The sequence below is a fragment of the Watersipora subatra genome, chromosome 8, assembly GCF_963576615.1.
Source record: "Watersipora subatra chromosome 8, tzWatSuba1.1, whole genome shotgun sequence".
Taxonomy (NCBI): domain Eukaryota; kingdom Metazoa; phylum Bryozoa; class Gymnolaemata; order Cheilostomatida; family Watersiporidae; genus Watersipora; species Watersipora subatra.
In genome coordinates this window covers 60396657-60410581 of record NC_088715.1, presented here as the reverse complement: position 1 = coordinate 60410581, position 13925 = coordinate 60396657, and the positions used below count along the sequence as shown (strand labels likewise).

At 32.8% G+C, this 13925-nt stretch overlaps 1 protein-coding gene across 1 annotated transcript; it reads left to right on the top strand.

Annotated features, from left to right (window-relative positions):
- On the top strand, positions 1-8488 carry LOC137402810 (ileal sodium/bile acid cotransporter-like). Its single transcript, XM_068089316.1, has 10 exons — positions 1-70; positions 933-1102; positions 2417-2531; positions 2699-2850; positions 3431-3550; positions 3805-3976; positions 4616-4803; positions 5994-6170; positions 7086-7268; positions 8025-8488. Exons 1-10 carry the CDS (start codon positions 1-3, stop codon positions 8175-8177), a joined length of 1500 nt encoding a protein of 499 aa, XP_067945417.1. The 3' UTR covers positions 8178-8488.
- The last annotated feature ends 5437 nt before the right edge of the window (positions 8489-13925 follow it).

Genomic DNA, 13925 nt, shown 5'->3' with positions numbered 1-13925 from the left:
ATGTTAGGGCTTATCTGCACTTGCTTTTTTTTTGTTGCTGCGTCTCTGGCATCACCTGATGATGTGAAAGGTAAGAATAAAGGGAAATTTCTTTTTAGATATGCTTCGAAAAATTGCATATTGTCGGACTAACAGAAATGATAAAACTTGCATTCAGATGAATGCAACTTAACTATTATAACAAAATCTATTTGAGCACTAACTCAAAAGTGTGTAAATATTCTCATTTTTAAAAACCAGTAAAAACAGTAAGAAAAGAAGAAGCAATTAGAAGTTAGATAATTCAAACTTGGTGCTTTTTACTTAAATTAAATCAGTTGTTTAATTAATTGTTTAATTTTTAAATTAATTATTTAATTTAGTTTAATTAATTAAGTTAAATTAATTAATTAATTTTAATTGTTTAATTAAATTGTTTAATTAAATCAGATACAACAGATACAGATACAAGCAGGGAGAGATGTTATCTATAGTTTCCAGAGAGAGACACTCTAATTTTGAAAAAAATTAAGATTATCTCTGTCACCAATAAAAAAAGTTTTTATGCTAATAGCTCTAGGATTACCCAGATACTGTTGTAACTGATCAAAACATGACCATTTAGACTGTACTTGTTTTTACCTTATAACGAAATTTGCCATCAAACTTTCAGTAGTTTTCAGAGTTGTCTTACCCTTCTTACTTCATAGGAAGCCATTCATTATTGAATGTGCATCAAAAGTGTAAGCAAGAGTGACACCTAATTATACTGTTTTTGCTATATGCACTTTTTATGTGCTGTGATTTATGCAATTTTGATAGCTGCACTGTTGGATGTTTGGATTTGTCATCTCTTGGCTGCTGTCAACGTTTTATGTTAAAGAAGTAACTATCTTTGGTTATTCTCTTGGAGGTTGCAAGCAACACTTTGCAATTTTTTTAAACATTTGCAGGAAATAGAACCAATTCAGATTTCAAGCTCGTCACACCTAACAATGAGCTTTTCACCATCTACTATGACACTCCGCCTACTCATCTGACGGCCATTTTGTACACGAGCAAAATGATAAACAACTTCACAGTATCTGTAGCAAGCATGAAGACATCAGTAGCCACAGTCTCAGTAAGTATGACGCAGTCTAAAAAGAAATTTTACCTTTCTTGGTAGGAGTTGTCTTTTCAGCCGCTGCTAAGCGTGGCTCTAAAGATTTTGGCACCCCGGAGTGTTATTATTCAAACATGTAGCATGTCTCAATATTTTTTTTAGGGTTTGCTAACATCTGTTTTTGTTTGTAAAAAAAATTTACGATAGTTTCTTCCAACTCACAAAAAACCGCTATTTTACAACTGTATCGACTGGGTAAAACAAATTGACAGAAACTAAATACTTGTATTGGGTAACCAGACACAAAGTCTTGATTACCAAATTTTATCTTTAAATAACACATTTACAGTTTTTCCGGACTCTCAGTTTTAAAAAGAATTTTCAATAACTGGTAAACTTTATTAAAGATTTTAGAAAAAAGCTAGAGAGTAGTACGTAAAAAGTCTGACCAGTTTCTTGTGTAGTTGAATAAAAACTGGTAACCGATTTGTTTCAGTTTAGTGTTTACTTATGCTCTGTTCACAGACACACTTGTTCCAAATATACTTTGGTTTTAACAAACTTTACATGTGAAAATGTCTTCTTTATTAGCTTTTTATCGATAATGCATTTTTTTTAGTAAGTCTTCAAAAACAGTTAGTGTAAAAAAGACTTCATGCTTTACCACTCTCATCTAACAAAGTAGAAGACAACTCCATAATAAATTGATTTACTGCATAACTTTGCTTGAATTTTCCTTTAGCGTTTTTATTTGCTCTAATTTTATTAATGTACAATAAAGCTGATAATCTGAAAAGCTTTCATATTATCAGCTCTATTAAAACAGCTGAATTCAAAACTGAATTTAAAACTTTCTAGAGAACTTATGCATTTCTATGGTTTTACTCAAAGCATTTCATGCAAAATCTCTGATTTAAATACCTGAAAATAACATCATATGATGCTGTAATCATCTAAGAAACCTGAAAACAAATATAAACTGGAGATGATTGTACAGAAATACAATATAGTACAAAACATTTTGCTTTGAGATGATTTCTAGCAGTTATTAATATCGGAGTGTTTAAAGTTTTTGAAAACTATAAAAAAAGTTTTAAATGAGTAAGAAAACTGGCAGCCAAGTTTTGGCAGCAAATATAGCTTTAATATGCAAGTACTTAAATTTATGACTTATGTAGCTCTAGTTCTCTTTCTCAGAATCACTAAACATCATTTCACAATTGAAATTGTCCAAATAGCCATATTTCATAGATAAACCAACTTTGGCTAGTGCCAAAATCATTTGATGTAAAACTATACGCTTTTCCTTGCTAACTAAATAAATGTTTTTAGGAAGAGGTTAATATCACTCCTTGCCAAGTGGAGACAAATCACACCATACCGGCTACTGGAGACCATAAAGCTGATTTGGAAATGCTAGAAACTTGTTACAACTTGTCATTTTATGGTGAGTTTTTAATAAACTGCTGGCATGATAATGCTAAGGCAATCAGAGTGCATGGCTAGCTAGTAGTTCTAGATATTTTAGATAGGAGTTGGCCTATGTCTAATTTTTAGCCAGCTTTCCTAATTATCCTATTTCTGTACTATTAAATTCTGTGTTTCGGTCTACAGGCACATCTGTTTATATCGGCTACTCAACTATAAAATTCTATGTCAGCATGAACGGCAGCGATGAAAATGTGTACATTGATAGCGTCTTGCTAAGAGCTATTCGACGTCGAAGAACCTTGGATATGGTTTATGATCTCTCATTTAAAGTTATTGTAAGTTGGCATAACTTATTGTTATGTACTTTGTATTGCTTCAAAAGATCCCTGACAAAAGATCTCCTGTAAATAAACGGTGCTGCTTTAAAATGAACAGAAATTAATGATACCTCCAGCTCAGCCAGTAAAACCAATCACACAATTTCTAAATAAATGAAAGAATGGGACAAGCCTATCATAACAATTTGTGCTAGTGCGAACCCCAAAAGTTAAGCTAGGCCTCTTTACCTTGATCAGAGCAAGTTTGTACTTACTCAAGTATACATTTGTGAATTTTTTATTGAGGTATGCAAACCTCTCATAACATGTTTCTTTGCAAAACAGAATGAAGATAGTTTAAAGGGCTTGAAACTTTTTTGAAGTTTTCTTAGGTTGACTGCGCAGAGACACTAAAAATGAACAATAGAAATACCTGTGACCTGGTTAACTTAACCAATCATAGCAAAGATTATTATTAAACTACATGCTAAAAAATTGTAAGTTTTACGTTTTCCTAACTGGTTTTATAATTGAATTTTTTGCCTTATACTCTCTCATATATGAGTGAGAGATTCTTAGTTTCCAGAAATCCTTGTAGATTATAATAGCGATCATGGCTATGGGAACGGACCTCGAGTTCGACATCATAAAACGACACTTGAAAAGACCAAAGGCTCCTGGAATTGCCCTTTTATCCCAGTTTCTCATAATGCCTTTGGTGAGCATTAATCATTGGACTATTTAGTTTGACAAAGAGCCAATACATGTAGACGATACATCTTGTTATGACGATTTTCATGTAGGGAATCCGTTATTTTGGCTAGCTATGGTTTTCTGTAACAACACATGCTACATGGAAACTTAGTCTATTATGTTGAATGCTTATGCAAACAGACCATTTGGCTATATGTTGCTCAAAAATCAGTTATGCAAACATCAAATACATGTAGCCATATACATGTATGTTGTTAGCTTGCCTATGGAATAATATGGATGATGGGATATACCGGTGGAAAGGCGTTAGGATTCTTTGCTATGGGCTGCTCACCAGGAGGCGGAACCAGCAACATGTATGCCAAGCTGTTCAATGGTGATTTGTCACTGAGTGTAACCATGACTACACTCAGTACGGCTGCATCTCTTGGTAGGCTGTTCATGCTTTGTTTACAAACATGTATTACCGGTACAAACGTACAAACGGTACAAACTGTATTACAGGTACAAATGTAAAAACGGTACAAACATGTACTACAGGTAAAAACGTGTGTTACATATGCCGCAATACTATGTTTTGTTTTTGTTAAAAGGGCAAGTACCAAATACTCGTTTAGCATGTAAATATTATTTAGTATTTGTTTAAATACTTCATTTTTCTAACTTATTGCTTTGACTTTAGATTTTTGGCACAAACAAATTTTTCAAAATTTGTGTCTGAGTGCACAATTCCAATCTTTTGCAATTTAAGAAACTTGCATCACATGAATAATGAGAAGCCGTTTTTTATCCTAAAAGAATACTAAACCTTTTAGTGATCTTTCAGCAAAAAATAAATGTAATCGGTCAATAGTATGTCTATTTTGTTAAGGTTTATTCAATGATAAAATCTAATTAAAATTTTTTTAATTCTGAACCCTTTTGCAGCTTATACCTTTTGAAAGAACCTCTTGCAAACCTCTCACATCTCACTTTGAACTGATACTTTCTAATTTACAACCCTAGTTTTCTGTTGTAAAATCGCAATGATATATCTTCTTCAAATCCAAAACAACATTTTACCTTCTAGGAATGCTGCCTCTATGGGTCTACACGCTTGGAACAACTATTCCTGCTGATGAAGGTGTTGAAAAGCTAACGCTGCCATTTGTAAATATACTTGAAAGCTTGGCTTTCCTGGTGATTCCACTGGCGATAGGAGTTTTAGTAAAACTCAAATTGCCAAGGATTACCGTCATCATCAGAAAGTCGCTAAACGTGTGTAATTTAACCTTCTATAATATATAATATCTTGCAATAATATTTTACATATAATGATCTATGATAATAGTAGTGTCTGTCTGTTTGTCCAACTGTTCGTCTGTTCATTTGTCTGCCCGAAGCTATGCAAAAAGCGATAAGAAAATAAGATTGCAGTGCACTACCATAACACCAGGGGATATACTCATAGTTCGTGTGACTGGCAAGTATTCTAGTCTTGAATAATATGTTAAAAGTGTTAAAGTTGTGCTGAAAAACAATTAATTTCACTGATTGCTGTTCAGCCTTGACATATCATGTAAATCTGTTTCAACGTTTGTTTCATAATTCGAAGCCGGCGGAAGTTGAAACAATATTTTTGTAAAAAAATACATTGGAATATGTTTAATTCTCTTTAGAGCCTGAAACAATGACAAGTACATCTTAAAACTACTTATGAGATCAAAAAACAAAAAATTTAAAAATAAGAAAATCTTAAAATCTGAAGTTTATGACAAAACTTAAATTAATAAAATAGTATCCAGTGTGAAAGGTTTGTATTGTTACCTTACGTGCGCAACAGACGTCGTCTAAATTTGGAAATGTGTAAGCGTGGTTTTGGAATGATTGATAAAAATTCTCACTGTAACTTACTTTGTGCTACATTGATTTATACACCTTTCATTATTTCTTTGGCTATTTTTAACATCGCCCAGTTTTTCCACTTCTCTGCTTTCTACTTACAAAGCTGTTTGAGAAACTTTGGCTACGAAATGTTAAAAAATTCTTCAAATGTTGAGACAAATATTTTGAACAATTTTACATCGTGTCGAAAAATCTTTAGGTGGTGAAAACATGTACAAGTCGGAAGTTAAACAATTCTAGCTACATGTAATTTGTTTATATTGAATGAAACTACTTACAACTCATATAAATGACACTTAAAAGTTGCAAATCAAAATGCAACAAAGCTCAGAAAATTTTTTTGCTAAAAATAAACAAGTTGCATATTCCTAATACTTATATATATATACATATTAAAGATATATACACAAACCTTAATAGTCTTAGGTGGAATTTAAAATTCTAGTAATAAATTATCTTTGTTGACTATCTTGTTAAGATATCTTGTTCAGTAAATTTATATTTGCATCAGTTGATCAGCTCATAGAAATTGAGAAAAGATTCAACGTATAATATTGTTGTAGGTGATGTTCTTTGTGGTCGCCGTAATAATTCTTACTCTTATGATCTACGTCAACCAGTATATCTTCGTACAATGGAATGTTGAGCTCATGCTCTCTGCCTGTATGCTGCCATATGGAGGCTACATCTTGGGTGGTCTTTTTGCTTGGATTTGCCGCTTTGAATGGCCTCTAGTCAAGGTATTCAAAACTTTCAAAAGCTTCAAATATCTTCACATTGCTAGTTTACTGGAATAATACTAGAATGTAGGAAATTTAAAATTGGTTTTGGTTTAAATATAACATACTTCAATACAGTTTCATATAATTCGATATAATATAGTTTAGAATAATATAATGGAATATGATATAATACAATATATAACACAATATGCATTATGCCTGATATATATGTATATATAAAATATGAAGTATATTGTATCATAATATATATATAATATTACATCATAACTAACTATAGTGTGGGAATAGGTAAAGGTTACTTATCTTTTTTTCAAGTTGATGTTTCTCTTCTGGATCATGACAGGTCTGGTTTGTGCAAAACCAAGGCGACCAGTCAGGTGACTTGCGATATAATGCAAGCCACCTGACGAGTGCAAAAGCCTAAAATAGATCTGCTGTGACCCCAGAGAAAAATATCAACTTGGAACAAAGAGAAGTAACATTAACCTATTCCAACACTATAGTTGTTTATAACACTCCACACTTTTTAAAGCGTAGAGTGCTGTTAGCAGTAGGCCTGACCACTTATGTATTATAATATTACATCATATATATAATATATATTATATATAACAATATAATATATGATCTATATCTTATATAATATATATCATATATTATGATAAAATAATATGGCAGAATACAATATTATATAATTCAAAATATTATATATAGTGTTAAATTTTGTATACAAAATATTACACAATATAATACGATTTGATTATATGTTCAAATTGAATACAACTATTCAATAGTCTCTATTTAGTTAGACACTAACTGAAATAAAACCAAAAGAGTTCAGAGAAGTGTAGACACAGTTATGGACAACTGCAAAAACTTAGATTTTACATAACTGTTTGTGTAAATTTTTAGACAATCGCCATAGAAACAGGTCTGCAGAACACGGCAGTCAGTATTCTTGTTGCTATGTCACTCTCAGGGCAGCCAGACAACGACCTCGCTGTCATCCTTCCTATAGCCTCAACAATAGTGGCAGCTTGCCCTTTTTATGTTACGCTGCCGATATATCTCCTTAGACAGCGAGAATTAAAAAAGGTAAGACCAAGCAACTCATATAAATCTGGTTATTAGTTTGTTATGATTTAATAGACAGACTCATAAAATATAACGTATACACAAGGATAATTTAAATTAGACATTTAAACAGCCACTAGAAAGCATTGTTTTTATACAAGAAAAAACTGCTGTTATTCACACGAAGTCAACAACTGACAAGAATATTAAAAAACTTTGTGTTACAACATAGACACACGCACGCACGCACGCGCACGCACACATAATTTGACACCACGGTGATGATGAGATGTGCTGAAAAACATAATACAGCATCAACCATTTCATTGAAGATAAAAACACAATTATTAATGGTATTTCCTCAGTAATTTGATAACGTGGGTAGAGTTAGACAAAATTATATCGATTCTATTTTGTGCTGATGATCACTTCTTAGCCTTGAACCTTATTTTAGACTTTACCATGACTGGCTGCATCTGGTAATTTATACTGTACTTCTGCATTTAATTTACCTGAAAGTGTGACCAAATTAGTATCAATTAAATTCAATAGTTTTTATATAAAATGTTGTTTTATCATATAGTTTGAATTAAATATAAAACTATCCATAATTGTTTTCATGTTGGTTATGGCTGTACTTGAGACAACTTTGATGCATACAGCCTAGTGTTGGGTACCTTACCATTAAAAAATATGCATACAACTGTGTGTACAACTATAATATACACATGTTTAAGGAATATATCGGACGATATCACTGTACTTTGTGTGTTGTAGAGAGAAAAGAAGTTGGAAAAGGATATGAAATATTTTGATGGCTCAAAATTGGTAGATGAGCCTCAAGCCGTGACCAATAAAATTGACAGCACTGATGACGTCGAGCAACAAAATGGAAATGACACTTTGGAGATGACGCCAGCAAAGCTATAGGCTCTTTTAGAGAATTTTTACAAAGATGACATGTCAGTGCCGGGTTAGATATAAAACAAAACACTCTACCTGATAAATTTGGTAGCTGAAGTCAAGCGCAACAAGCCTGACCTTTTCTTGCTTTTAATTTAGCACCTTTATATTGTACCTTATTCCAGCACCTGTAAATCCTACGTGACAGACGCCTCTAACATTTAGAGCAACTATTAAAAGTTATATTGTAAATTTGAAAATGTAGAATTTGTAAATATTGATTTTGTGAATAACATCATACATTATAAATAAACTTATCTATCGCATGCAGTTTTATTTGAGCGCTTTAAATACTTTTGTGTTGATATATGCATGTATATATAGCTTTTAATTGGTATTAGCAATCAACAACAAAATTATGTTTTTTGTTACGAGTAAAAAAATACAAAAATAGAAATTAAGAAATATGCTATCTATGACAAATAAAAGCATTGTACCATTCTTAAACTCTTTATTTTAAAAAGTTCCTGATTTTTGATCTTTTATGATAAACCAGCAGTGAGCCAGCTTATGTCTGACATTTCTTTTATTGTCAATGAGATAGTCTGCAGGTGGGTGTTTAAAAGACTGGGTCTCAGAAACCAGATGGGACGTTAAAATCAGATAATTTAGTGACCCAGCAAAAGGCATGAAGTTCATGTGTGTGAAGTTCAGACAAAGTCGGCAACAAAATGCAGAAACACAGACAAACAAACAGACAGACACACTAACACATACAATAGAAAATTGATATGAAGTATTGATTTAGATATTTGAGATATTAAAAACCACCAATTGGATTGTTTGGTGAATATTAACAAAAACCCCTCAATCTATGAGATTGTAGTAACTTGTTAGCTCAGCATTATTGTAATATCACAAAGCTTTAAAAAATGAAAAGGCATAAGTACAGGCATACATGTAAGAACTTTGCAAGCATTTAAGTTTTTTTAGTTTCTATATGTCCATATTGATGTCTTCATGATCTCATAAAGCTCTCTAGTACTGCCAACAGCCCAAACAAAGTTGTATGATAGCATCTTTTAGTTTAAACTATTTGAGGGAATAAGCAAAATAATTCTTGAGAATTCTTTTTTTGAAATCGCATGAATCTTTCCAGTATCAAAAGTACATCAAATCATGGTCATAAAAAATCATCAATTTACATGATGTTTCAACATTTAGTAAACATTCAGCTTATCGACCTGTGTAGTTTATTTGGAAAAAAGCTTTTAGGAGAGAACAAACACCTCTTAGCATCTCCTCCTGAATGTTGCACTCAAACAGCACAACTAAATAAACAGTATTTATATTATACGGACAACATTGGATCTAACTGTTAATTATTTTTTGTTTGTTTACTGGTTTAAAAACCGAAAAATTTAAAATTGAACTTTAAAGTTTTTATAATAAACATTTTTATTGACATTTCTTGCCTCTGTATCCGCCCTGTTTGCTAGCATGCATTTTAGCTGTACACTGAAATATCAAGATACTAATAGTGGTATCATTTAAGGCACGTTGATCGACAAAAACTTATTTTCTTTGCATTTTGTAGTTTCTAGTTGATATCAATCAAAACCAAATTTTTTTGTCGTTTCACCATAAACAAATTATCACTATATTTCATTTATATACCTTATAAAGTTAATCAACCTTCATCTAACATCTAATAACTAATATCTAGCATTCTGGCGTTTAACATCTAACATCTAACGTTTAATATCTGATATCTAACATCTAACTTCTAACATCTAAAATCTAACATCTAATATCTGATATCTGATATCTGATATCAAACATCTAACATCTAACATCTAAAATCTAACATCTAATATCTGATATCTGATATCAAACATCTAACATTTAATATCTGATATCTAGCATCTAACATGTAAAATCTAAAATCTAATATCTGATATCTGATATCTAACATTTAATATCTAATATCTAACATTTAATATCTAATATCTAACAGGCGATCAAACTTTTGTTTATACAACGATATACAGCCCCCAAGGATAGGCGACGGCTATCATATGGGCGGGGTTTAATTATTGTGCCCTGTTAGGATTGTGCGAGCCTGGATTTTTGGGAGCCAACACATTTCTCGCGAGGGGGGGGGGGGGTCGCGTTGCCTTATTAGGTTTTGGGAAACACGACTCGCTGTTATCGTGTCATTAGCTTATTCAGTCAGTAGGCCCCGCAACTCACAATAGCAAACCTTGAATTTCTACAATGTAAGGATAACACCTAACTAAAAAGTAGATCCATAAAAAATAAAACATTTCAAATTATCTACATTTACTTATTTTGAAATTGGTAGGTGTCGTAGTATATGCTTAAAGTTGAATATAATTTACCCAAAATCACCCGAACAACGGCCTTTTTTTCTAGTTTTTGATTAATATTTAGCAACCCTTAATATAAAATGACAAAGTCTTTCATTGTTGTCACATTGTTTCACCTGGCCATTAACATGGGACTGCAGGCAAAGCTGTGGAGTGTAGTTTTCATACTCAGAATCTAAATATAGAACCAAATTTTGGCTATTTTACGATTGCGACTATTAATATCGTAAATGCTTGGGAATGGCAACTGACTGATCATAACGGTGACAATATTGGGCAACTATATTTATTTGACAACAAAATGAAACCAGCAGATCAGTAAAATAACCACTATTGTTCATAATATCTATAAATTTACAAGGAGCTTTATTCAGCATATTTGTTTGTTCGGGCGCTGTGTTCGGGTTCATTTCAACAGAGTTCGGTCATTAAGCCCTGCCCACATGATGCCCGTCGCTTATCCTTGTGGTGGCTGTATATCATTGGTTTATATAAATAACATCTCATCCTCTGATCCACTCATTCAACCATCTGCTATAAATAGACTTCGCTTTCTGATCTCACTAACTTATCAATGATAAAACCTTGTTCTCTGGTTTATTTACCAGCACTGTGATTTACTCATTAGCAAAAGTGGCTCTTTACATGAGAAGGCTAAGAAATTCAAACAACCCCCTAAATTCGTAAAAAAACTCTTAAAACGGCCATAAGCAGAGATAACATCTGTAGTTTGCTGACCATTTACAAACTAAGATGGTCTCATTTTCACAAAAAGTTTGCTGCCAAGTTACAGATATTTGGAGATTTTGAAAATTCTGCTGTGACCACAGAATTATTAACAACAAGTTTATCTGACAATAAAAACACTCTCTTGTGATTGGATGATCGCTATTGTATTTACCTATAGGAGGCAGCGTAAGAATGCTGGTAAATTTTTATGTTCCATTCAGAGTATTCACACTTACGTTGAAACAAACTTGATAAATTTTGTTAAATAGAGGTGTACAAAGATCCATAGACCTATGCAAAAAAAGTCATAGATCTATTATGCTAGCCAAAACATCACAAGTAAATCTGTGGACTGTTAATCCGACTTGAGAACTTTGCTAATGAAACTGATTTGCTTGGTCTTAGCCCAAGATAAAAATACATTCAATTGAACTCGGTAAAGTCTACAGAGAGCAGCCAGCATTTATTCTACTAAAATATGTTTTCAGAGCACTAAACTATTTCATAGCAATTAAGGTTGACCTCGAAAGTCAGTTTTGAAGTTGTCCTCTCACTAAGCTAGTTAATAGCTGCGTTTGAATTATGTATTGCGTATTTAATTTCATATTAGCGTAAATTATTTAAGCGGTTTAACCCTTAAAATAAAAATTTAATATACTGTTACTAAAATGTATTGACTTCCCAATTGGCAAAAGACATAATAAACACAGTTGCAACTCTCTGTGAGTCACACTTGTTTATAGTCAAAGCTAACACTAGGTAAAAGCTATTTCACACCCCGTCACCGCCTCAGCAAGTTTTTACAGGATTATAAAAAAACATTAATTACTCGTGATTATAATAATATAAAAATAGTGAAAAAGATTGAAAAATAAATATTAAAGGATAGCTTATTAATAAATTGTGCTTGTCTGTTAGTCTGTGTTAACGCTGTGTGTTTTCACATTTTTAAATCAATTTTATCCAAACTTCACGCCCATATGCTTTGCGCCTTTCACCAAGTCGCCAAAAATTTTCAATTTCACAGCTCTATCTGGTACCTGAGAGTCAGCCTTTTAATCACCCATCCGATCAAAAACTCAAGATTGCCCCTTTGCATGCATTAAGGACATTCGCTCCCAATGAATGCATTCATGGTTTGTCGAAAGCAGTGTAGTAAGTTGCCTTGAATATCTTCACAAAATTGAGCTTACTGCTAGTCATAGATAAAACTAACTGTGAACAACTCTATAAAATGTTTAACAGATCTCCGTCTACACTTGATGCCTTCTGTCAAATAGAAGAGCGCCCACAACTCGGGCACTTGCAAGTAACAATCACAGAACCAGCTGACTCTATGAGTTATCAAGCACTCAAAATTATTCTTGTTTACACCATGTGAACAACATCTTTGGTAGCCAAGCAAATTATTATCATTACATGTTACAACTTACCAAAATGACGTGATAAAACATCAAAAACTCAGTTTTTGGTGTTTGCCGCATGTAAAACAAATAAAACAGCATCGTAAACAATATAAACAGCTAGTGCGTATAGCAGAGGGCAGCAAACACAAGAAAACACTTTCCTCTGACTAATGGATTTATTTAGTGTCATGTGATCTAGTACCATGTGACCAGTGGTGATGTAAGCGATTATTTGGTAAATAACAATCCAGCCGCAAATGCAGAAACTCAAGATAGAATGATGCAGGCTGGCACTGCTTAAGCCTTGAGAAAAACCAAAACCGAGGAGAAATTTTGACCGAACTGCTAGCTGAATCTGAGTTGCTACGCTGAGGTCAAAATGTCTGACTATCATGACAAAAGAAATCACCATAACTTTAATTAAAAAAAAGTCAACTCTGAAGACGGTTTACTGATGACAGAAAAAATAATCTATAAAAAATATATCAAAATCCGTTTTTGATACATTTTTGGAGCCGTTTTTGCTAGTAGCTATAACTATGCATGAAGAGACTGAATCAATTTCTCAAACAGCAGTATAAACAGCTGCAAAATCAAACAATTTGATATTTGATTAAATTATTAAAAAGTGAGTAAACCACTTTTCTTAGCGTGATGACAAAAGTTTTGAAAAATGAATATTTTTACACATCATGTTTTCACATGAACTACTCTATTTTAGTCTATATGTATACACTGTAGGTGAACTACTCTATGTTAGTCTATGTGTATACACTGTAGGTGAACTACTCCATGCTAGTCTATGTGTATACACTGTAGGTGAACTACTCCATGCTAGTCTATGTGTATACACTGTAGGTGAACTACTCCATGCTAGTCTATGTGTATACACTGTAGGTGAACTACTCCATGCTAGTCTATGTGTATACACTGTAGGTGAACTAGTACTAATTACTCCATGTATACAGCGTGAGCTAAATGAGCCAATAACCTGCTAAAGCACCTTTTTACATGCCTCGCCCAGCACTTGCACTCCCTGCAATCCATACACGATAAGAATTTGCTCATTAATGTGGTATATGGCATGACTTGCCTTAGAAGCTTGAAGCATCGGCTGACAATTGCTGCCAACAAGCCTGACGCTTGCCTAATTTTGCTAGAAGTGATGTCATTATGAATAGAAACAAAACAGTCCAGGGGGCTATGAGAAGCCCATTAATCTGGCTGTAAGTTTAAAGAAACAGCATCAG

What these genes read in the sequence shown, in the direction of transcription:
- LOC137402810 (XM_068089316.1), top strand. Translation starts at nt 1, where the DNA reads ATGTTAGGGCTTATCTGCACTTGCTTTTTTTTTGTTGCTGCGTCTCTG. An exon ending in TCATCAGAAAGTCGCTAAAC is followed by an intron (nt 4,804 to 5,993) that starts GTGTGTAATTTA and finishes ATATTGTTGTAG; the next exon opens with GTGATGTTCTTTGTGGTCGC. An exon ending in GACAGCGAGAATTAAAAAAG is followed by an intron (nt 7,269 to 8,024) that starts GTAAGACCAAGC and finishes TGTGTGTTGTAG; the next exon opens with AGAGAAAAGAAGTTGGAAAA.